The 23,559-nt window shown below is 41.9% G+C and overlaps 2 protein-coding genes across 3 annotated transcripts in view; one reads left to right on the top strand and one right to left on the bottom strand.

The window, feature by feature from the left end:
• Window positions 1-1,329: 1,329 nt before the first annotated feature.
• mppe1 (metallophosphoesterase 1) lies at window positions 1,330-11,620 on the top strand (the record flags this gene model as incomplete). Its single annotated transcript, XM_080854867.1, has 9 exons — window positions 1,330-1,562; window positions 2,428-2,536; window positions 3,142-3,245; window positions 3,479-3,559; window positions 3,886-3,994; window positions 6,657-6,734; window positions 7,151-7,273; window positions 10,929-11,069; window positions 11,441-11,620. 9 exons carry the CDS (start codon window positions 1,330-1,332, stop codon window positions 11,618-11,620), a joined length of 1,158 nt encoding a protein of 385 aa, XP_080710993.1.
• Window positions 11,621-12,695: 1,075 nt separating this feature from the next.
• Window positions 12,696-23,559, bottom strand: part of gnal (guanine nucleotide binding protein (G protein), alpha activating activity polypeptide, olfactory type) — a 44,407-nt gene continuing 33,543 nt past the window's right edge. For both annotated transcript variants that reach the window (XM_080855373.1, XM_080855374.1), the window contains exons 6-12: window positions 18,585-18,639; window positions 18,127-18,200; window positions 17,526-17,584; window positions 16,662-16,782; window positions 16,188-16,318; window positions 15,369-15,436; window positions 12,696-14,993 (exon numbers count right to left, since the gene is read on the bottom strand). In XM_080855373.1, the coding sequence (XP_080711499.1) occupies window positions 14,847-14,993; window positions 15,369-15,436; window positions 16,188-16,318; window positions 16,662-16,782; window positions 17,526-17,584; window positions 18,127-18,200; window positions 18,585-18,639 (655 nt within the window). In that variant the 3' untranslated portion in view covers window positions 12,696-14,846. The remainder of the gene's footprint in view (window positions 14,994-15,368; window positions 15,437-16,187; window positions 16,319-16,661; window positions 16,783-17,525; window positions 17,585-18,126; window positions 18,201-18,584; window positions 18,640-23,559) is intronic.

Below are 23,559 nucleotides of genomic sequence, written 5' to 3'. Positions count from 1 at the left end.
TACTTCAGATCATTAAACATCATTATGGTGTTACTCTGAACTTATGAATTCAAATACATCATATACTTTATTTTGTTTTCATGTGACAGGTGTTTAGCCTAAATGTTGTATAGCTGCTGGAGCCTGGTATCTAGAATTTTCGTCAAGTAGCCTATTAAACCCTTACATTAATAATGGACAATGGATTGCAATTTACACCCCCTGTCAAATAACTGCACATTGTCTTATTTCTTAATATGCTTCGAATGTCAAAAAATGTACCTCACTCATTCAGTGCAGTGGAGGTGATGTCTCATGTTGTTTCATTACTGTAAATACAATTAGACCAAATATATACAACTTGCTATTATGCAAATCTGATTAATCATAACTGATTTAGCCTTAGAGTGATTATACAATTTACATGTCCTAAGTCAAATATTAGCCAAAATCGCAAAAAGGCAAATGTATCTACATTAATAGGTCCCATGGAAATACATATTTCATTTAATCAAATTTAAAAAACAATAGCCTATCAAACCTCCTCGACTCATAATCATGTGCATAATGTAGGCTATTTAGGGCTATGCTGGAGGTGCCCGCTCCTGTGATGCTGAGACTTGAGATCTCCAGCTCGAACCCTCTGTGCTGCCGGGTGCCGTAAGCCTACTGCGTGATGCTCACATCCCTGCGGGCATGCAGATGATGACATTGCGTGCCATTGTGTGATGTGCTCTGCGGCAGCAAACAGAAATGCAGTGGTGCCTTGAAACAAGCAGAGGGGGCGAAAAAAACAGACAAGACAATAACCCAATGATGCATCAGAAGGATGAATCTTGCTCTACCGGTTCTGCTCGTTGGCACTTCCCTCATGTGTTCCTTGCTCCATTGACGGTTTTTTTTCACCACATGAAACAATCTGCATGCTTCGATGCTATACGTTATGATAGCGAGACAATTTAGCTTATTAACCTGGTAAGGTTTCAAGTGCAAATGTGTCCGTTGATGCTCGACTGTTCGTGATGCCCTGCTTAGCTTCGGTGGACATCGGGAACATTTTGGATTTGTTTTAATCTGTTGTGTGCCTGCTCCAGTGATGGACTCGTCTGGCCGCTTGCTGGCTAAATAGCCTTCACGTGAGACCAATTGCAGAGAGGCACTGGCGCATGGTACGATATAGCTCGTAGCCTACTCTCCTCTGAGAAGGATTTTTTAGGATGAGAGGTTTTTTTTAACTTACGTGATCTTGCTGGCATAAATATATTTTTTTGGAATTGCCTATGTGGGTCAGTTTTATGCAGCCATTTGTTTGGATTTGCTATAGCCTTTATTTTTTTTTAGCTCTCAGACATGTTCTTACTGAGCGGAAAGTGCAGATGGAGTTTCCCACTCTCCATGGTTTTATCTGTCACAAGCGTATTCATATTCTGTGAATACTTGATATATTATCCAGCAATTCTGCAGTGTTCGTGGCCCGAAATTCAGACCGGAAAGACATCCCAGTCTCCACTACGGGCTTTGTTTTTATCGGATACACATCTGTTGGGATCTATAAAAGGGCACTGGTTCGACAAACTGAGAAGGTAAAGTGAAATCTGACTGTGTAGAATAAGGATAACGGGAGTTGTGCAAGAAGCTGATATTAAGCCAGGCTGTTGCATGGAATGTAGTGCGATTTGTGTGTCAATTGTTCACAGTACGGTTTTCAAAACCCAAAACGATAATGCAAATGTGGAACTGTAGCTTGTACTCACAGTGTTATGTTCACTGGGTGCTGAACATATAGACCATGAACAAAGAATATAGGCTTTAGAGAGATTCTATTTGTTGAATAGTTTACAGTGGTGAACTTCACGAGTCCCTTTCCCTAAATTGAGTTGAAAAAGTACAAGTTGAGTAGAAAGCATAGTTAGAACATCAGAACGAAGGCAACACTATGTGCACAGAGCTAAAGATCAGTATCACTTAAACGCAGATGATATGGTTTTGAAATGGGACTGGCCATGAACTTGAATCGGATTTAAATCTAGTGTCTAATGCCACTAACTGCGTGATAAAAATATGGGTCGCATCAGACACTTTTTCATGCAACTTTGAACACTAAACACATTGAACACAAACACATTGAACACAAACACAAACTGTCAGATGTAAGAGTTTATCACATGATGTTACATGTGAGGACATTTTCGTGAGGATATTTTTGTTAAACTCAAGAGGGGAACATCAATGGCAATTCAGAAATATGTTCTATGAAATACACCTTGGATTATAGGATTTAAAGATGAGCTCTAATCCAAAAAACAGAATCTGGCATGAAACCCTGTAACCTCTGAAGTGCTAATCTAATATATGCCAGGGGATTTGTGCAGGAAGGACAGAGTACAAAGCGGAAAATTATATAAAACAAGAGAGACTGGCATGCATGATTTGCTCTTGTCCTTGCAGAGAGTGGCAGATGGAGCGAGCATTTCAGACGGCAGTTTGGGTCCTAAAGCCGGAGATCATCTTCATTCTGGGGGACATTTTTGACGAGGGAAAGTGGAGTTCCGCCAAGGTATAAGAACAAGCCTACTAGTACCTCTTCAAATGTCCAGCATCCATAACCACATACTAGTGACAGAGGGTTTGAATAGAGTACTTGGGGACACTATGTCCAAGAGCCTAGTCCAAGCCAGAATTGCCGATTTTGTATAATCTCAATTGGAACGTGTGGGGCATGGTGTTGGGTGCAGGAATAGACTTACTGACGTCCAAAATAAAAGATTTTGTGGGCAATTGCATGCATGTGAATGTCTAGCTTCTGCTTCTAAATACTGTTAGGTAAACAGGGTGAGCAGGCACTGCAATATTATTAAGCTAAAATCCAGACACTTTGGTAAATAGATGTAATAAGATCTCCTTAAATGTTACGTAATTGACACTAATCTTTCAGTACTCCACTTGAAATGAGATCAGGAAATGATGGACAGTACAACAGTACTAATGCGCTCAGAAAAAATATACATTCATAAACCAATGAACAAATAAATATGGTCTACCTGCTGTGACTCACACTTATGGTAATCACTGTAGGACCCAGTGTGCCAGGCTGGCTGTGGTGTTGATGTACTGCAGAGGAAGGAAGTCTTCCTCTTTTGCTGACTGACACTTCCTCTGCAGGATTGGGAGGATGATGTCAGCCGCTTCAAGCAGATCTTCCGCCACCACAGCGACACTGAGCTTGTGGTCCTCATTGGAAACCATGACATTGGCTTCCACCACGAGTGAGTTCTGAGAGGCATGTGGTTTCCTGTCTCAAAGAGATCCCACTTTGCAATACCAAAAATACTCTCCCTCTTGATCATGAAATGGAGTTCATAGATGTTTTGTTGTAACTAGCACATAGTAGCAAACAAGCAAATATTTTCAAGTGGCTGCAAGGGATGTCTGTAAGGGTCCTGGCTGTTGCTGAATCTCCTCTTCTTCTAATGAACTTGTTTTGTTTCCTCTGATGTAGGATGACCTGGCATAAACTCCAGCGCTTTGAGAAGGTCTTCAATGTCACCTCTGCTAAGATCCTCAGTCGTAGAGGAGTAAAGTAAGGCTTGCTGTGATCTAGACCTCTTGTCTCAGACATACTGTTCCATATCATCAACCTGGGAAAGGTAGACTGAGATTTTGGCAAAGCTCAAGCACAGTCACAGAGAGAGTGCTACTGCTAGCCTACTGGTTTGTATTGTTCAAAAAAATGTAGCCAGGCAGTTTTGAGCATTTATGAATTTATTAAGGTTTGTTGTATAATTCTTAATTTGTTAGGTATGTTCTTTGAAGCATAAGTGACAGGGATTGCTAAGAGCCTGACAGATTTAACAAATAATTTCCCTCGTAATTGAACCCCCATGGTGCTGGTTGGTTTTCTCACAGCTTCGTGTTGGTGAACAGCGTAGCGCTGCATGGCGACCACTGTCCCATCTGCCGCAGTGTGGAGAACGAGCTTCACAAGCTCTCTGTGGCACTCAACTGCTCCATGCAGGTAAGCATAATACTGGATTGAAATGTAGTCTCTATGATGTCACCTATGACATTTATGATGTGTTTGATTTCTTTATCTCTCTAATGTCTATGGATTAACTAAGTAATCAGCAATTTGATCTTATATTATATATGCGTTATGATCAGACCTCATGTCCTCGATCCAAATTGTCATGTGCAAAAAAAGTAATTGTGTGAATTTACTGTACAGATTATATTTACATTTACCTGAGAACCGATCACATGTATGTAAGGTGATCTGGTTGGTTTGTTCATGTTAAAATCACGAAGCATGTCATAAGGCTTTGTACTTTGCATTAATGTGTACGTCCCCATAGAGCTTACATTGCCAAATAGATTGCATGTTAATGCAACATGGAAATGGTGTCTGTAGTTTGTAGAGGGCTTGAGAGAACCCCACTGACATATCTCATCAGTCTGAGGACTGAGATTGGTTGGGGTTAGTTGAGATTAGTTTGCTGTCAGGTGTGGCATAGCCTGGTTAGAACTGTAATGTACGCACGTTACTGTCCTGTGTGGATAGCGCTGCACAGCCTTAGTGGTATCCCTGTCATTACACTTAGCTTGATCGACAAGGAACTCCCAGCTGCTAGAGAGAGGACACTTATTGAATCTGAAAAAGTCAGCTGTAGGCCACGTATATATAATCATCTTTCTGCCTCCTGCTCACACAGTCCCAACTATGCACAGCTGTCCTGCAACTGTTTGTGCTCTCTGACAGTTGTGATGCTGTGCCAGTGACACAAGGCACACAAAACGCAATGCAGAATTATCCACACTGACAAACAAGGTTTTGTAATGGGACGTTGTAACACATTTTTGAACAAAAGCAGTTGAATTTGATTAGCTAGGAGGGCAAACTATTAGAGTATAAAGGTCAGACTGACATTGACATAGGAAATTTGATTTCAGTCTGTCTTGTTAGCCATGCTATTGAAATAAGTCATATTATAGGTAAGAAAACTTACAAACAAAAGTAGTGGGATTTGGTCAGCCACGCGGACGAACTATAAGAACACTGTTGTCAGAGTTTTTGCTATCAGGGCTGTAGACTGTTTTCAGGGCTGGAAAACCCTTAATGTGAAAGAGGTTCCCATTCAGGTTGTAGTCCAAGGCCACCCCGGTGACGTTGAAAGGTTTTTTTTGTTGTAAGTAAACAGCCATGTCTGATACCACTACAAAAAAAGTCTGTTTCGGACTACAGAGCAACAGCATGTGCAAGGAAACACACCGACCCGGATACGCACGTGCACTCCCAGCTCAGTCACTGTGGGACGTAAGAAAAACACACATATGCGGAGAACTCCCATGCACGTGCCCTTGCATAGAGCCACACACTCACTGCCATGATGGATTTGAAAAACCCATACACTTCACCAAGTCAGTCTCAGATAAGTGCTTGCTGCATTTTGGCCAACAAGGTATTTTAGCGGAACTAAAAATATCCCAAATCAGGCTTTCTGCAGTTGGGCTTGGAGCTAAAGGGCTTTAAATCACATTTAAGGATTGTGATTTATTTCTCAGGGCAGTGCCGTGTGCAGCATGCTTTGCCAAGCTGCAAAAGCCTCCATCTGTCCCAGATTGAGAGGTTTGTGATGAACAGCAGCCCAGGCAAATTGGTGGGTGTGTGGGTGGGGGGAAGGTGGGGGTTGAAGGCCCAAATCCTGTACAGTGGTCTGTTTGCCTCTGCAATGTTAATGTTATGTAAAAACACCAATCAGTGTTTATGTAGACACTAATTGTCACCTAGTCATCTTTTATTCATATGAATGTTTTCATGCTTTATGTAGCCTGTAGCCTGTAGCCTCCGCCATCAGACCTTTTGTTAGTCTCAACCAGTCACAACCACCATCAACTTATGACTAATAATGATTTTTCAGCTGGACCGTTTGACACTATCAGTAATCAGATATGGGCTCTCTGGCATTTTTCACAAACAACTTAGTTGGTCTGTTGAAACATTTTCAGAATTAAAATGCTGTGAGAAGACTTTAGAAAGTCAATGCAATAATGCAACATATATTTACAAGCACAGATAATACACACATTGCACAGGGTTAATACAGGGGGAAAATTATTTTTCTTCGTTAAAAAGGATAGAACATTTTTAATCACATCCTGATAATGCTTGACTGAACAACAGGCACAGAGCTGTCGTTTGGTTAATTATTTGTTTCAAGAGCTCCTCCTGAAATTATTAGTGTTAGCTAAAATTGGTGCACTGACCGGTCACAGACTCTTGAGCTCCCCCTAATGGCACCCTCCAGCAGTTAGAATAAGGTGCCACAGGCATTGACCGGTCACGGAACAAATTGACTGGTCACGGAACAGACTTTGGAGCTCCCCTAGTGGCACTCTGGCATTGACCAGTCACTGAGGCCACGCTGAAAGCATTGACTGGTCACGGAACAGACTCTGAAGTTCCGCCTCAATAATGCCAAAACGACAAAAATGACAAGTCATTCAGTCTCCAGTTGTGTGTAGCCAGGGAAGAGAGGGAGGAGTAAAATCACTGATGGGGAAATGAATGGGAATGTATCACGCTAAACATGGTAGATTTGTTACTGGAAGTCCTGTCCTGTATGGACTTTGGTGTAGTTTATGTTGCCTGTGTCACAGTCAGTGCATTCTAATCACAACAGGAGCACCAATCGGAAAGCATGAAGCGGCGATGCCAGGATACACAGACTGTCCCTGCCACCTCACCCATTATATTACAGGTATGAACTACGATCATGGCCAATAAGTTGTACATTTGTATGAGCATTCTTTTTTGGTGATTCGGTATATCACTTTGTTATCAGTGAACGAATGACCTTAGTAAAGTTCAGGTTAAACACAGCTAAAGAGTGTCAAGGCCATGGTCCTCTCTGTCTCACTTCTGCTTTCTGTCACTCCCCTCTCTTTTTTAAAAAAGTGATATTTTAAAATAAAACAGACTGTTTTATGTGCTCTAGTACTGCCAGGGTTGTGACTCCCTGTAGATTTGACACCCTGTAGAAAAGAAAAAGAAGAAAAAAACTTTTTACATTTTGCAGCTGTGCATTGGGCCACAAATGACTTGCCCCATGTCACTGCAGTAGTGAGTACCCCCTGCCTTCAGAAGTCATACTGTACCTTTAATCTGTGCCGACAGCATTACCCTTTGTACCGTGAAAGTGATGCAGAGTGTACAGGACTGGACGCAGCTCCCCTGGAAGAGCGCCACCAACAGTTTCAGGAGCGATATGACGTGCTCTCCCAAGAGGCCTCACAGAGGGTGAGTGGTTAAGTCATGCTTTACAATCTCTTTACAGAAGTAGAAAACCTTGTGTGTTAATATCTACTCCTATCCCGCCTTTAGGTCACTACAGTACACTTCAGTTAATAAATCACAAACATATGGTACTATCGACCCATTCAGGCAGCTACCAGCTAATGCCGACAAGCCCTAAACCAGATAGCTAACGTTAGCTGTTGATTTGTTGCTGAATCTTTTTACTGTCTATGGTTGCTGATGTCCTGTTGCCAGTACAAGCATTGCCCTGGGTTGTAACTTCTCATCAGATGAAATTATAAGGACAGCAAGGAAGAGGCCATTACCTTTGACAAATGGGGAGTAGGGATTTACCTATGAACACCTGTCTCATCCATATGCATGATATAGGCCACCGACTTCCAAAAGAAACAGTGTCATTCCAAACTTATAGAAGTGTACTAACCAAACTACATGAAACTAATGACTGTTTTAATTACCTCTATGGAGCTTATACTACTACAAGACTCAAAAGTCTTGGCCACAAACACTATTTGCGTTTTTTTTAACTTTATTTTAAATTTTACAATATCTTGACACTTCTTAAAGGCACCCAGTGCAACTTTATAGGCTTAGTCTTTTTTACACATAGTAAGTTTCAATAACTCCATACCATTACATATCGACATTCAAGGAGCAGAGATGAGACGTCGTTGTGTGGTGAGAACTGATAGAAAATCGTACACAACAACAATCGCCGGTGGGGAGAGGCCATTTTTCCATTGACTGGAATCTTGCTTTATTTATTGGTGGCACCAATAAATAAAGATTTGGGGGGAAAATGGCGGCGATTGTTGTTGTTTACGATTTTCTATCAGTTCTCACCACACAACGACGTCTAATCTTTGCTCCTTGAATGTCGATATGTAACTGTATGGAATTATTGAAACTTACTACGTGTACTTACTACTAGAAATTGAATGTTTATTTGTAAGCCTCCAAAGTTGCACTGGGTGCCTTTTAAAATATTTTTTTGAAAACTGTGTTTTTACAGTTAATTTAAACAAAAAAATAATGACATTCTTACTGCTCTCAGATTATTGTTGAGTTTGTGATAAATAATAGCACATGTAGTACTAAGGGACCAATGTTTCAACATGGGGAAAAATATGAAAATAGCAAGGCAGGTTAAACTACCTCAGAGGCCTGATAGGCCTCAGTCTGTGATACTCTTGTAGGCTTCCATGGCTGTCAGATAGCGCTAGGTAGGATAGCGCTAGGTAGGATATTGCTAGGTAGGATAGTGTAGGAAGGATAGCGCTAGGCAGGGGCGGACTGGCCATCGGGAATACCGGGGACATCCCCGGTGGGCCGATGGCCCAAAACGCCAGCCCATTATCATCATCAACCGGGCCATCGCCATCTGGGTCACTCGCAGCGCATAGCACGATATATTTTCAAGCTTTTGAAGACAACATTAATCTAGTTTCTCTAGGAAATACAAATGGTTACAAGCACTGACTGAATTGTATACTCCTACTTGCAATCTGTCTTCACACCTATGGTGACTATTTTTCGATTTTTTTTTTATTTTTTTTTACGTTACTTCTTAAATGTGTTTTATGGACTTCGGAAGTTCAACATAAGCACATATTTCTACGTTATTAATGAACACCTGAAAATTGGTACTTACACAGCCGAAGTGTTCTCAGCTGTGCCGATTGAGGTAGAGGATTCTGGGATTCTTACATTTGGATTTGCATACATACACGCAACACTCCCAGACAGGGCAAGCAACCGTATTGACGTGTGCAGTCAGCCCTAGCCCTTAACACGGATGAGGCACAGCTTGCTGCTGCCTCTGTCAATCTCTTCCGTCAGTCTGATTTAGTTTGAGATGTTATTAAATGTCAATTACTCTAGCCTACATTTTATTTGGAAAACCACTGACTGGTGACATTGTGATAAGGTAAGATGTGGCGTTGACCTTGCCAAATGTTAGCTTGCAGTTCACAGATGAGGTTACGTTCCCTACAGCAAGCCTAGCTAACGGTATGTCTTAAATTGAGACCGTTATGATCTGGTAAAATAAGCAAGCTGTTGTCAACATCGAGATTATCTATTTTAACATGTTAGCTGTAGTCACTTGTTTACAATCGATGAGCAAGCTATCCATGGTGGTAGTTGTAAATAGGGCAATCTTATCATTCCTAATACTGTAACTTGTGTCAAATAAGTTAACCAGCTAGTTTGTTATGCTAAAATCACTGTGTTACACCAACACTTACATTATAAACAATGTTAATATGTTATCTAGATTGTTAATATGTTATCTAAAGGTGTTGAATTGGCCAAGTAAAGCTTGCGTTTCACAACACTTACATTATAAACAATGTTAATATGTTATCTAGATAGATGATTCTGGAATAAAACATGGATAAATGGATACAAAATAAATGAAGGGACATTTATAATAGACAAAAAATTGCGATTAAATATTGTAATAGTTTGACAGCACTAATTTCAAGTATATTTATCTAATACGCTTTGAGTGTACTAACCAAAAGGCTTTGTAGTTATAAGTATAACCATCTGATCTGATAACCATCTGATCTGATCTGATACTATTCATCTTGCAAACTATACCTTGGAGTGTTACAATAGCCAGTATCATTTTATTCCATGTGTCCATCCAGGCAAATTGGTGGATCCGAATGTTATTAAAAAACAAGCATATATGATGTAATTTTTTTGTAATTAACCAAAATAATGTTAAGTGTATGGGTATTTTTCCCAGTAGGCCACTGACCGATACGTGCGATCCATTGAGTGGGAAATGCGGTGTGTACTGAGTGGGCAGTGCGCTGTGTACTTAGTGGGCCGCGCGCCGTGTATTGAGTGGGCCGGTCTGACAGTAACTCCCGGGCCACTTTTTCCCCCCAGTCCGCCCCTGGCGCTAGGTAGGATAGCGCTAGGCAGGATATAGCGCTAGGCAGGATAGTGCTAGGTAGGATAGCAGTAGATAGATCATTCCACCACTGAGCTACCACCACTAATGGAAAGAGTCTTGATTGCCATCTCTTTCTGTGGAGAGAAGGTAAAGACTAAGAGAACACACTTTGTTTGAAGGAACAAAGTGGTCGAGATGGATCTCTGTAAGGTGCATTGCACACAATGAATGAACACCATCAACTAATTTTGAACATTGACGGAATCATATTTTAATAGCAGATTGTGTGTTGACTGTGCACCTTGTTAGGTATTTATTACGGTTCTTTCGTTGGAGAAAGCGTTAGCGTCCACGTAACTGCATAGGTTATGGTATGGTGACTGCTGCTGCGTGGACATTTACATTCGCATTTTCTTGCGGAAATACATCTGAAGTTAAATTCCTGTATCCACACTGTGCATTTATCTCCTGCTGATGTCAGTCTTTATTTTATTATAATATTTTACCACAACAGGATCTTTCAGGAACAACATGCATCTCAACAAGCTATAGAAGGATTTGATCCGTGATATTGGATTTCTCAGTATGTGCTTGATGAATACCAGATGAGTTTGCCCAATGCTCTACTTTAATGCCATTAACCAGGGTAGTAACTGAACATTATGAGTTGTCAAGTGTTTCTGATCTCACATGGCAAATAACAAGTTGTTTTTCCGGATCATTCCACAGCTGCTGTGGTGGTTCAAGCCTCGCCTCATTCTCAGTGGCCACACCCACAGCGCCTGTCAGGTTCTCCATGACAACAAGGTGCCGGAGATCAGTGTTCCGTCCTTCAGCTGGAGGAACCGGAACAATCCCAGCTTCATACTGGTAAACACAGCATACCACAACTCCATACTGTCCTACTTACACCAAAATACCATGCTTATAGCATGCTATTTAAAGGAGCTGTAAGTGTGGTGTGTATGGCTCTCTATGTCAATTCTTTGTGTGAGGTGTTTGTACGCAATTCAATCATTATTTAGGACAGGTATATGAGGTTGAAATGCGCCTTATCCTCCTCATTACCCAGACAGGTGCTGCCTTTTGCAGTGACATATAAAGTATTTGTACTTACATTTGAATTAAAAAAACACACAAATTATTACTTTTCAAGTTTCATTGAAACACGTTTATAGATGCTTTGCACTCTCTTTTCCTCCCTTATCTGTTTTTCCCTCCTTTTCTTCCTCTTGGAACAGGGAACTATCTCCTCGAGTGACCACCGCCTGTCGAAGTGCTTCCTCCCCGAGGAGAGCAGTGTGATCGCCATCTATTGCGGCAGTGCCATGGCCCTGCTCCTGCTGGCCCTGGGCCACTTCCACCTCTTCAGAGGCACACTCAGCTTCAACAGCCTCTTGGGGAAGCACAAGCCCCTGTGACATCCCCCATCCCCTCTCTCCGACCCCCAATGAACAGTCTTGTGGGGGGGGGGGACAAGCCCCTGTGAAGCCCTCCCCGCCCCCTGCCCAGCTTGGACTGAAATTACCTCAATGTTTTTAGGGGCTTGGGATGCCCCTTGGTGGCCTGATAGGTGAGCACAAGCCTCATGTGATGCCGGTCCTGTACTCAGTACTCCGACTACTTCCATCTCCTTGGTACAGAGGTAGTGTGAACCTCAGCTACCTGCTGGGGAAAGGCAAGCCCCTGACAACATCTCCGACCTCCAGCACACTCAGATCGTATTAGGGGCAGCCTTGATTGGGATGTGAAAGAACACTTCCCAAACCCCAGGGAACTCGGACAGGATTGACCTCCTCTGTAGGGAAGTGGAACTAAACCGTAGCTACCTGATGGGGGAAGGAAAAGCCTCAAAGCCCTCTCCACCTGTAGCACACTAGGTCAAATGACATGCTTCTCTGTTTGGAGGGGGTGTGCATGGACTTCAGATGCATGTCCCATGTGACCCAGTGTGGTGATCTTATCCAAACTCATGTACATGCACAAACGCACAAAAACACTGGTCTGGGGTGATTATCCAGTACCAAACTTGTCCTACAAAGTACTACTACAGGAGATTACTGACATTGCCTGGAATTGAATATCTTGCTTTATAAGTGTTTTGTTCAAAAACTGTTTTATGTATTGGATATTTTTTTGGTTCCAATTTTAACGTGGCCGGACTTCCTTTTTGTTGACTTTTAAAACGTGTTTCAGTTTTGAATTGCACTCTTCTGCTGACCAATGTGTTCATTGTACATTTTAGTTGGATTTGTTCAATCATCTTGTAGCAAAATATATTTATATACAGTACTGTCAGTTCTTTGGATATGTAATGAATGCATATCTGATGACAAGGCATTTTTGTCAATGGTCACTCATCGGTAAGGATGGCTGTATGTGCTATTCCAAGTCAGAATCGCAAAAATGATACTTCACAGGTATTTTATTTGAAAAAATTACTTGAAGACATTCTCTCCACGATTCTCATTCTAGACAAACTGAAGGACAACGGTCTGCTAATGTGCCTCTTTATTAAAATAAAAATAATAATAATAAAAAAACTCCAAATTCTCAAAGGCCAGACACAAAAAGATTTTAAATCACACTTTTTTTTTTTTGTTGGAATAGACTTGCACAAGAAAAGCTGCTGTTCGGTGTAAAGAATAGGCTATCTAACAGTGCTCACACATCCACAATGCCTGCGCAATTGTGAAGGTCTCTTTGATGACCAAAGAATCACTAGTTTCTCATTTCTTCATTTCATTCTAATATATGCTCTTGTGTATGCCTGTTGTATGCATACCTCCTCTCTAGACATTCATAAATATGTATACGCGTAGGCACACACATTACTATGTATAGTTGTACATATATATTTATAGAATATAACTCATCTTTATAAATGTATATGTACGCATATCAATATAAAAATGCAGATGTACAACTCAAGGTCTGGCCACAACGCGTGGGTATATGGGTGTCTATGTACACATGCATGCTTAACACGTATACATACACACACATTTACGGACACGCAAGGTGCACGTTCTCTCTCTGTTTTGCGCGCGCACTCACACACACACACGCCACATCTAAAAAGATGCTTCCTAATAAAACAACACCAGGTTGTGATTTGGACACTTCAAATTTCCAATGTTTTAAAGCTGAGAATTGGAACAAAACAAGAAGGAATTTCAAAGAGAGAAACAAAGGCAATGTCAATGCAACATCTGCTCATCACTGTAGGTAAGTGGTTAATTTTGCATATCGTATACAGGATTTTTTTTTCTCCACATTTTTTTCCTCATTTTTGTACTAAAGAACATCTCTTTTTGTTATAAACCAGAAAAGACTAAATTTCTACAGAAGTATTTCCACCAGCAGTTTCAACTGTGGACGGAGCTGACATCAAGCTGTACAGCGCAGTCAGAAAAAAATTATATTATAACGTTCTTACATCAGAGCTCATGTTACAAGGTACAGCCGCGATGAAGGCACAAATATCTTCTACAAGTCAGTTCTCTTTCTTTTTCAACTCTCACAATCTCTCAATGAAGTTGTACAAAATAACATTACATTTTGCAGTCTGCGCAAGGTGAATCCACCTCACACAATCCTTAGGATAGTAAAACATGAACAGAAAATATATTATATATTTATTTATATATTTATATAGGGCTATTGTTCCACTGGGAAACCCTCCTCTCCCAAGAGGGATCATCGGTGGATGAAAGAAAGTGAGTGACAGCTGTCATTCAGTCCAGGTGCTATTGGCAGGACTAACAGCTGCATGGGACTACAAATCCCAGCAGCCCACTGATGCCTCACTAGCCCCCCAATCCCTCCCCCATGTTCAAACCCTCTACTCTAAAATTTACAACCCCCGAATTGTCTCTACACAACACCTGCAACTGTACTCTAGAAATCTCTTGAAAATAAAGCAAATCGCGACAGTCATTAATAAATATTGTGGTGCTACATCGCGTATGTTGTGTGTGCACTTCATTCAATGGAAACCCAGATGGCACCAACGCTCCGGAATGAACCCGGGCCGTATCCGTCCCCGACCCGGCCCGTATCTGGGATAGAGACGCCCGACGCGAAAGTGCATGAAAAATCTCTCCCTACGAGACGAGCAGAGAAGCCCTCGAAAAAGAGTGCGGTGCCAGAGGTCATAGGTCGTGGGTCAAAGACCGCGCGCGCCCATGCTGAAAGTCCATCAGGCAAACCATCACACAGCCATCTGCTTGCTCAGAGTCAGCTGGTCCACATACAACCACAACAGAAGAAACAAACAAAAAAACTACCCAAAAGAAAATAAATGACAAGTAGCTAAAGGCGTAGTAGTGGAATGACTTGAAAATCAAGGCATTTCATCAAATGAATGACAAAGTGGACGTAAACATGTAAGCATACTTACTCACACACACTCACACACACAAATACATTCACCCGACATAAATGTAATTCCTGTCCCTCCACTAAAATAACAAAAACAAACAAAAAGCATGGGCCATAAATTAAAAGAAAGAAACAACCAAAAAGAAGAAAAAAAATAAATGGCAACATTGTCACTTGTCAGTAGCATAGTCCCCAGTACTGGGCTTGTGTGTTTGGGAGCAGAGCGGAGCTCTAACTGGACGATCGTTGAGGACGGACAGCCAATCACAAGAGTTCGTACTGGCGCAAGTGCATTCTCTGGATGATGTCTCGACAGTCGTTGAAGACCCGACGGATGTTCTCCGTGTCCACAGCGCAGGTGAAATGAGGGTAGCAGTAGTGTTTGCCATCTCCACTCGCAGTGCTGATCCTCTGTGGGTCACACACAGACACACACACACACACACACACACACACACACACACACACACACACACACACACACACACACACACAGATAGTGAGAATGAGTTAATGTATGCAGTGCAGATCTATAAGCAGTGTAAAACTAGACAAAGACACCCAAAAACATGTATGTACTCAGTGAGTGAGAATGAGGGTAAACACACAAACACACACACACACACACACACACGACTGTGAGAGACAGTGGATAAACACCGCCGGAAAACAAACCAATGTGGGCGAAAAACAAAAAGCTAAATGGCCTAACCCACAAAGGACTACTTAAAGCGCTAATGTGTAGAAGAGTGCAGTCAGTGAAGAGAGACAAATCTGAACACGCACAAGGAACTCATCCCGGATGAAGAACTTGGCCCTGGTGACTCTGGGGTCCTCTCCTGGGTCGCCCGCAGCTGGAGTCACAAGACAAGGAAGCAAAACACACAGCAATTGAGAAATGAGGAAGAAAATAACAAGCAAACATCTAAAAACAAAAAAAAGACCCAATTATTCCTTAACTTGACCAAAGTCAAGATCCAGAGAGCTGTACTGAGCTGGGAGGCACATGCCTAGGGGTAACTGACCTATGGCCAAAATTTTGCATATCAAAGGGTGTGTTGTTTATCTGTTACGGTAATAAAGGTAAAAGGTATGTAAGGTGTGTTGGCAACCACAAGAAACTTGGCTCCTTGGACTGCGAGGCCAAAAGCAGCATGAAGGTTCCACCACTTCAGGATCATGGTTTACATGCAACACAAAAGAGTATACGTAAACAGTGGTGGAAATTCGGTTCTTGTGGCGTGCGGAGATTGGACGAGGAGATGTTTCTCTTGTAAGCCATTTTATTTGATCTGATGTTGGTTATTGATATTTGATAAGTTGTTGCATAATTTATATTTTATCTGATGCTGATAAGTTGTTGATTATTGATATTTGATCTGATGTTGATCTGTTGTTGATTATTGATATTTGATCTGATGCTGATCTGTTGTTGATTACTGATATTTAATTTGATGTTGATCTGTTGTTGATTATTGATATTTGATTTGATGTTGATCTGTTGTTGATTATTTATATTTGATTTCATGTTGATCTGCTGTTGCTTATTTTTTGTGCTAGATGGAGGTTCTGTCATGGGCGTGGGGGATTCAGTATGGGCTGTACCGTCAGTCGGAGGGGAGTAGCGAGCGTATTCAGGGAAATAATCTTCAAGTTTGGATTTCCCTGCCAGGATCTTCTCAGCAAGCATGTCCTGCTTGTTCAGGAACAAGATGACGGAAATGGTTCGCAGAAATCTGTCACAGAGGGAGAGAGGGGAAAGGGGGGGAGAGGGGTTTGAACAGAAACTCACACAGACAGTGCACCCTATTCAGAATGTATGATCAAAACTGTTGAAGACTTTCTGCCAGTGTAGTCTGAGTAATATATTTATTATACTAAACTGCATCATTATTCCATATTCTCTTAGATACCACCAATAAACTGTATTTAAGCATTGATACACAGTATAGTATGTCTTTTTAAAAACTTTGTTTTATTTTTACACATTTTCCATACGGGCAAATTCAACCCTAGACTGGCGATATCTGCTGGACTGAGGGGGCTAAGGAGGGAGTGAGGTAGGGAGGTAGTGGGAACCTGTTATTCCAGATGCTCCGGAATAGATCCAAAGATTCCCGAAGCCGGTTGGTGCTGTTGTCTTCCCTTATGACCATATTGTAGCTGCTGCTGGCGGCCACAAATATGATGGCTGTGACATCTGAGGAGGGCAAGGGGAGGTTTGTGTTACAACGTTTTATTCGCATACTTTAAGGCACATCCATTAAGGCATAACACACACTCAAAAGACGCACACACACACACACACACACACACACACACACACACACACACAGTTCAGAGAGCATGATAAAGCAGAGTGCTCATCAGAGGAATCGTATTGAGTCCATGTCCATAAAGTGGACTAAGCGCTAGCTGGAGTTAAGATTCACCATGGCAACGGTTCCAAAATGGTTCCATTGGTATCACTCAGCTGAAGTTCAAGAGACACCAATCTATTTCATTCTTAGGCAGAAGACAGGAATGTCATGTTCAACACTGTGTCTAGGAGTGTCCAACTACCTGCCTGGGACTCATTGGCTCGGAGTGGCTCAGCTCATTGTAGACATTACAGGTTCTTACTGGCAAGGACCCGGAGAGCAGCCCATAGTTCTTATAATTGGAGCAATGTCAACTTACATTCATATTTACTCACTTAACAAACAATTTCCTCCAGCACAAGGTGTAGTATCAGTAAACATTTGAGCAGGAATTGATCCCATGGTGTTGACTGCCAGGAGTCAATACAACTCTATAGTCCATGTTTTATCAATACAAGAACAAGGTTAGACACTAGATAAACTAAATGTGACAAGACACTTTGGTCTGCTTCCAAATGCATGTGTGCTTTAGAAAAAGTAGTGAAGAAACTCACACACTGTAGATTTCTTCATTGGTACTCACCGTTAAAGCACTGAATCCATTTTCTTCTCTCATCTCTCTGCCCACCGACATCAAACATGCTAGAAACAAATGAAAAAGCCATATTAGCGCTCTCCTACGTATTAAAGGCCATCTTCTGTTCACATAATTTTAATAGCACCGAAAATGCACTGATATTTATTATATTTTGCCTCAAGAATCCAGTGGTTTGTTTTTAGCATCTTTATGGTGGTGAGTCAGAGTGCACCATCTACTGAGCTAACCATTTACAATTGCACAGCGCCCTCTTGTGGTAAACTCTTCTTGTTAGGAGAATGTAATGTAATGGGCATTAACATGTTATGAGAGTGGTCTAAACTAGAGTTTGGCCTTAGACAGCACAGAGGAGTACCATCATTCATGCTGTAAAAAAATCTCTTTATTTGCCTGCTCAGTTAAACCTCCCAAATACAAAGATATTTTTTTAAGAAGTGCAACCCGTTGCAACTAATTTTAATAAATCTTCAACAATGCCATGACACATCAGACAAGCAAGAACATGTATAAATTAAAGAACGAAAGGGTAAGGCTGTGAGGTTGTGTGGTCTTAATTGTAGATGAATTTAGCAAGGTCACCACTTACTGAAAATTCACTTTGTCTACTTGAAATCGCGTTTCAAAAATCCCTGAAGTCAAAACTCTGCAGCGGAGCAAGTCCTGTGGAGGGGAAAGAAGAAAGAACACAACAAATGTCAGGGCAGAAGGGTGACACACACACACACACACAACTGCTGTATAGCTGTTACTCAAACTTGTACGTTTTTTTCTGATGCAAAATATAGCTCAAGGGGCTTCCCAAGCAGAGAAAACAGGAAAAATTAAAAAATATATGAGTATGTAAGAAAATAACTAAACCTTTGAGCATCTGAATTTAAAAGACACATACAGTCCCACATAGTATTTACAGTAATACTTAAAAAAGATTTAATTGAATATGAAAATATTAATTTGAACTATTTTAGCCCCAGTACATGATAAAGAAATTCAAACAACACCCATGTACGCTTTATTATTATATTACTGGAAAAATGAGCAACCAACCTGATCTGTTGGGGTGTATTCAGCCGAACTAACTGGATCAATTTTGTCCAGGAAGCTGAATAAGAAAAAAGACAGAGAGAGAAGAGAAAAAAAGAATGACCACCAAAGTTAGTGATGAGAAGTTTGAGTGACGTGGCACAGACAAAGAGTGGGTGACAGTTTCAGATGAATCTCAAACCCTACGCCGCCTACAGCAAATCTGCATGCTACACATACACAAAGAGTGACCTTTGAACTGTCTCTCTGTCTGTGCTTCTGCTGTTGCCATGGCAGTGTCTGCCATCTTTAGACCCTCTGGGCCTGTGGTGTTGCCACGCTGGGGTAAATTGCACTGATGGCGACGGGACACTAGGATGCAACTTCCACAGGGAAAGTGTTACTTTTCACGCATTCCCAATGCTGGTTGCCATAGTGGCGCGCTAACGCACACACACACACACACACACACACACACACACAAACTCACATACATACGCACACACAAAGTTGGTTATTACACACTCAAACACACAATTCCCACCCCAACACACCACTCTCTCACACTTCCTGTCTCTGACACACAAACACACACCATAAACACAAACACAGCCATACACTCGTCACTGAAGCCATCAATAGCATATGATGGGACAAGGACACGGAGATCAGACTGGTGGAAGGGGCATTGTGAGCCTTATGGACTGTAGACTCCCAATAAAAACATTATTATGCTCTAAGCACATACTCACATAAAGTACTTCCTGACACCGTCACAAAGACACAAAATATAGACTCACCCATTACCAAAACCCTTTAAAGTGTGTATGTGTATGTGCTCCGTGTGTGTGTCAGTGTGTGAGTGTGTGTTGCCACTATATTTCTATTAGATGAATTTCTATAAGATGAATTTCTTTTCCCATCATTTCCCCATTATTTGTGGTCAGGACCCCCGTTTGAACCATGGATCTCCTAGAATGCGCCGGTTGTGAAAAAAAAAAAAAACATATTCCTAGAAAGCATCCGCAGCATCTTTCACTGGTATTATACTGTAAGAGTCATGGTAGTTCATTCAGTATTAGAGTCAGAAGACTTTCTTTTTTAACTGTGTTCAGCAGTTATTCTGATGCACAATATAATTTTGTATGTGTAGTGATTAGCATTAAAGTTAGCGTTTGTCTGTGTATTTGAGTGTGGATGCACATTTGAAAGAGTATAAGACAGAGATCTCCATTCATTAATGAAGCTACACTGGCAGTCTACTGCTGTTGGGCATTAAGGATGCTGTAGATTTGCATGTGATCGCAGTGTCCATCACTGTTTAAGTTTACTGCGATTTCTCCTCACCCACAACACCATAACTACCACAACAAAACAACTAGACCCACATCTATGAGGTAATACATACCTAATATACTTATGAGGTAACACCTTTTGAAAGTAAAGCTATGGGTACGAACCAGCTTATGTTACTGTGAGATACATGGGCCCCGATTCTGTCAGCCACGGAAGAGAGATGAAAGATGAAAAAGAGGGTTGCAAGGCCTGGCTTCCCATTAGCAATTTCCAGTTAATCAGATGTACTTGTGAAGAACTGTCATAACCAATGAATAACATTAATGGGCGGATGGCTTTTCCTTGCAAAACTGTTGCCAAGAGGCCTGTGTTCTCGGTTACCGTAAATACTCCAGTGGCAGAAACCTTGTTAATAGTTGTTACCTCTCTTCACCACCAGATGGCACCCAAACACAAACCCGACTGAGCCACACACACCTTTCACAGCGTTTACTCCAACAGGCTGTTGGTCAGTATTGCAATTACAACTAGGGCTTGTGAGTGTTTCTCCCTGTAAGATTCAAAACTGAAAGCATAACACACAGGTACATTTATGGATATTTTGGGGACATACTTCGCGTCACCAAAAGTACTCCATCACCACAGGTGAGACAGGTGTTGCCAAGTCGCAGGTGTGGCGCGTGTGTTAACACGTAGTTAGTTACGTACCTCTGTCTTGTCGGTCTCTTATCTGGTGTGTTTTGAGCCATCCTCCTGGCCTCTGCTTCAGCAGTTATCGCCTGAACCTTTCGCTAAACAAATATAGCTAATTTCCTCTAGCTCATCTCAGTTAATATTGTCAACACTTCAGCCACCATCAGCTGTGGGGTCCCTCAAAGGTCAACATTAATGCTTAATCCCTTCAATGCATATAATGCATATGCTATAAATGGAAATAATTACCAATCTGTTCTTATCAGAATACAGTGAACCTCTATTATATGAATACCCTTACAGTTTCCCTAAATGACATTTAACTCTGAATTTCCAGAAATACTGAGTTATTATATTCATCCAATTATATTTAGGCCTAGTGTGATTGTTTTGATGGTCTATTCTAATTTAGTTGGCATTTTTGTTGTAACTTGATATGTTTACAAAGGTTATGTGTTCAACAGCAGAAATTGAAGCACATTACTTAAGGCAGGCAGCTTAACCATAAATTGCTGAATCCATAGCACATTCCCCAACCCACTCAGAGAGACCTTTGACATTTTTCACTTTGGGGAGGAAATGTCATTCTGTGAACAAATGTTTACCAGTTATAGTCAGTAAAACCATCACCGTAAAACCATCATCTCAAAACTAGTTGCCATGGTAATCTAAACACAACACGCATGTTAAAGCATGTAAAAGGTCCTGAGCACAGAATTGTACCAATCCTCCCCTTTATCTAACAACATGATGCTAGCAATGCTAACACGGATAGGATATGAATACCCATAGTATGTGTGGATTAACTGTGCTAAAACTGCTTTTGATAAGAACCCTGTTTAGTGACATGAAACTGTTTCTCAGGACAGAGGGACTGTGGTAGACCCCTGCCGCAGATCTGTAGCATGCCGGCAGCCATCACCTCTGCCCTGAGGACCCGGTAAGACCCATGTCTCTCCCATGGCTGACCTATTTATCCACCTCAGTCCAATGGGGTTGACCTTTAATGAGGAACGGTGCTTTTAATTGGCTGAGAAGCACCAATCGATACTTTCCAACTTCTGAATGGCTAATGCTTTGGCCTAGTTACCAACACCACTCAAATCCTCCATACTAACTCTTAGTCAGGGAACAGAGGTCGCTTTCATATATGAGGAGATTTAAAAATATGGCTGATCTTGGAATGGCTTCTAATGGGCATTTGAAGTACACAGTCCTGTCTTCAAGCTTTACTATCTTCTTAGTAAACTTTGTACTATTATGACTGTTACCCCTTTACCAGTGCACTAGTAACCAGAGATTACTGCAATATAATGAGTGTAACAAGGGTACAACCATACACACTTTCAGACACACACCACCCAACACACACACACTTGCACACACCCCTACACACACACACGCACGCATGTGCACACACACACTCTGCCAGTACAACACAAAGTAATACAATAGTTTATTTTTTTCTGATAATGTTTTCGTTAATTCTCTGCGAGTCCCTCAGTCTTCTCACAGTCCCTCACTTTGTGTGTGTGTGTACCCAAGCTATTTTGTGTACGTGTGAGAGGCATTCTTTTCCAATTTGAAAATATCTCTAAAAAACACTGAAACTGTGACCAAGGACTCCCAAACATTTCCAACAATGGTAAATATTCAAAGCAACATCTGGAAGTGAAACAATTCACTGCAACGGCCACATAAACATCTGATGCAACCAACACCAAGGATTTATTTCACTAGCCTCAAAAAGCCCTCCACACTCTCCGTCTCTCTCTCTCTTTCCCACTTTATCTCTCTATCCTACTCTCACCCTTTTTCTCTCTCCACTTTTTCATGCTGTCTTTCCCTGTGCAGACGGTGAGTTTATACGAGGGAAGACGAGGCCATTTTGCATCTTGACAGATACATTAAACAGATGAAGACAGGCTCCTCAAAACCCCCGCCCACCCCCCCACCCTCAGCCCACCCCACCCCCCACCCAGCTGGAGGGGGGGGGGGGCAACAGACCTTAAAATAGCCCCTGGGAATGAAGAGTCCTTAGCCTAGGCCAGACTACACAAGCCAGTGCAGGGTAAACACATGTGCTGCCCTGTACCTGCCCAAGCCAGACGCACAAGAGCCTGGAGATTCTGGCTGGAAAAGCTGGACCCTTCTAGGAAAAACCTGTTTATAAGCACACTTTAAGATACCACTGTACTAAGTCCAGATTTCTTCCCTTTCGGAGTTGGGGTGGGGTGTAGTGGGGTGGGGAGGTGAGGGGGGGGGGGGGGGGGGGGGGTATTTTTGGCAGGAGCATCATGTCCAACAGATAAACAAGCTAAAAATGGACCCCCTCCTTCAAGTACAGTTGGCTATTTATGGACGTGACTTCGGTCATCGTTGAGTGTCACGCGTGCAAGGTTAGCGTCCTTTTCTGAGATGCAACCATTTTGACTATTTGATGGCTTTCATATCCACGCATATCTATCTATTCCACAGACACTTTTATCCAAAGTGACCTTTAAGTTCCAATGATGGCAGGCCTTGACAGTATGGATGCTAACAGCATGCTCACAATCAGCCAAGAGGTCGTCATAACATGACGTGGCTAGTAAGGTGCAAGGATAGGTGCCACAAACGTGCTCACTCTTTCTTTCTTACAGCATGGAGCTTGCCCAAGAGGTGTGTGTGTGTGTGGCTTTATCCCCTCCCTTAGCCTAAGTGTGGAGGATATCCTCTTCCCCAAAAGAAAAAAAAGAAAATTACAGAGAGAGAAGGGAGTAAGGAAGACACAGGACGAGTGAGCGAGAGAACATGTGAGAGTGAGATAAAAAGAAGGAGAGAGAGAGAGAGAGAGAGAGGGAGGGAGAGATAGTTTAGTGGTCATGCCTGTTTCAGGCTGCAGCTGTATCCCCATGGTTACCCCATCTGAATTGTTGATAGGGCTCCTCTTCCCTTTTTCTACCCACCAACACCCACCAACACCACATACACACATGTGGCAACATCCGGTCAGTGACCCACACAAACA

The sequence above is a fragment of the Sprattus sprattus genome, assembly GCF_963457725.1.
Source record: "Sprattus sprattus genome assembly, chromosome: 17".
Lineage (NCBI taxonomy): Eukaryota > Metazoa > Chordata > Actinopteri > Clupeiformes > Clupeidae > Sprattus > Sprattus sprattus.
The sequence above is the reverse complement of the archived record's forward strand: the minus strand, read 5'-3'. Positions and strand labels throughout refer to the sequence as shown.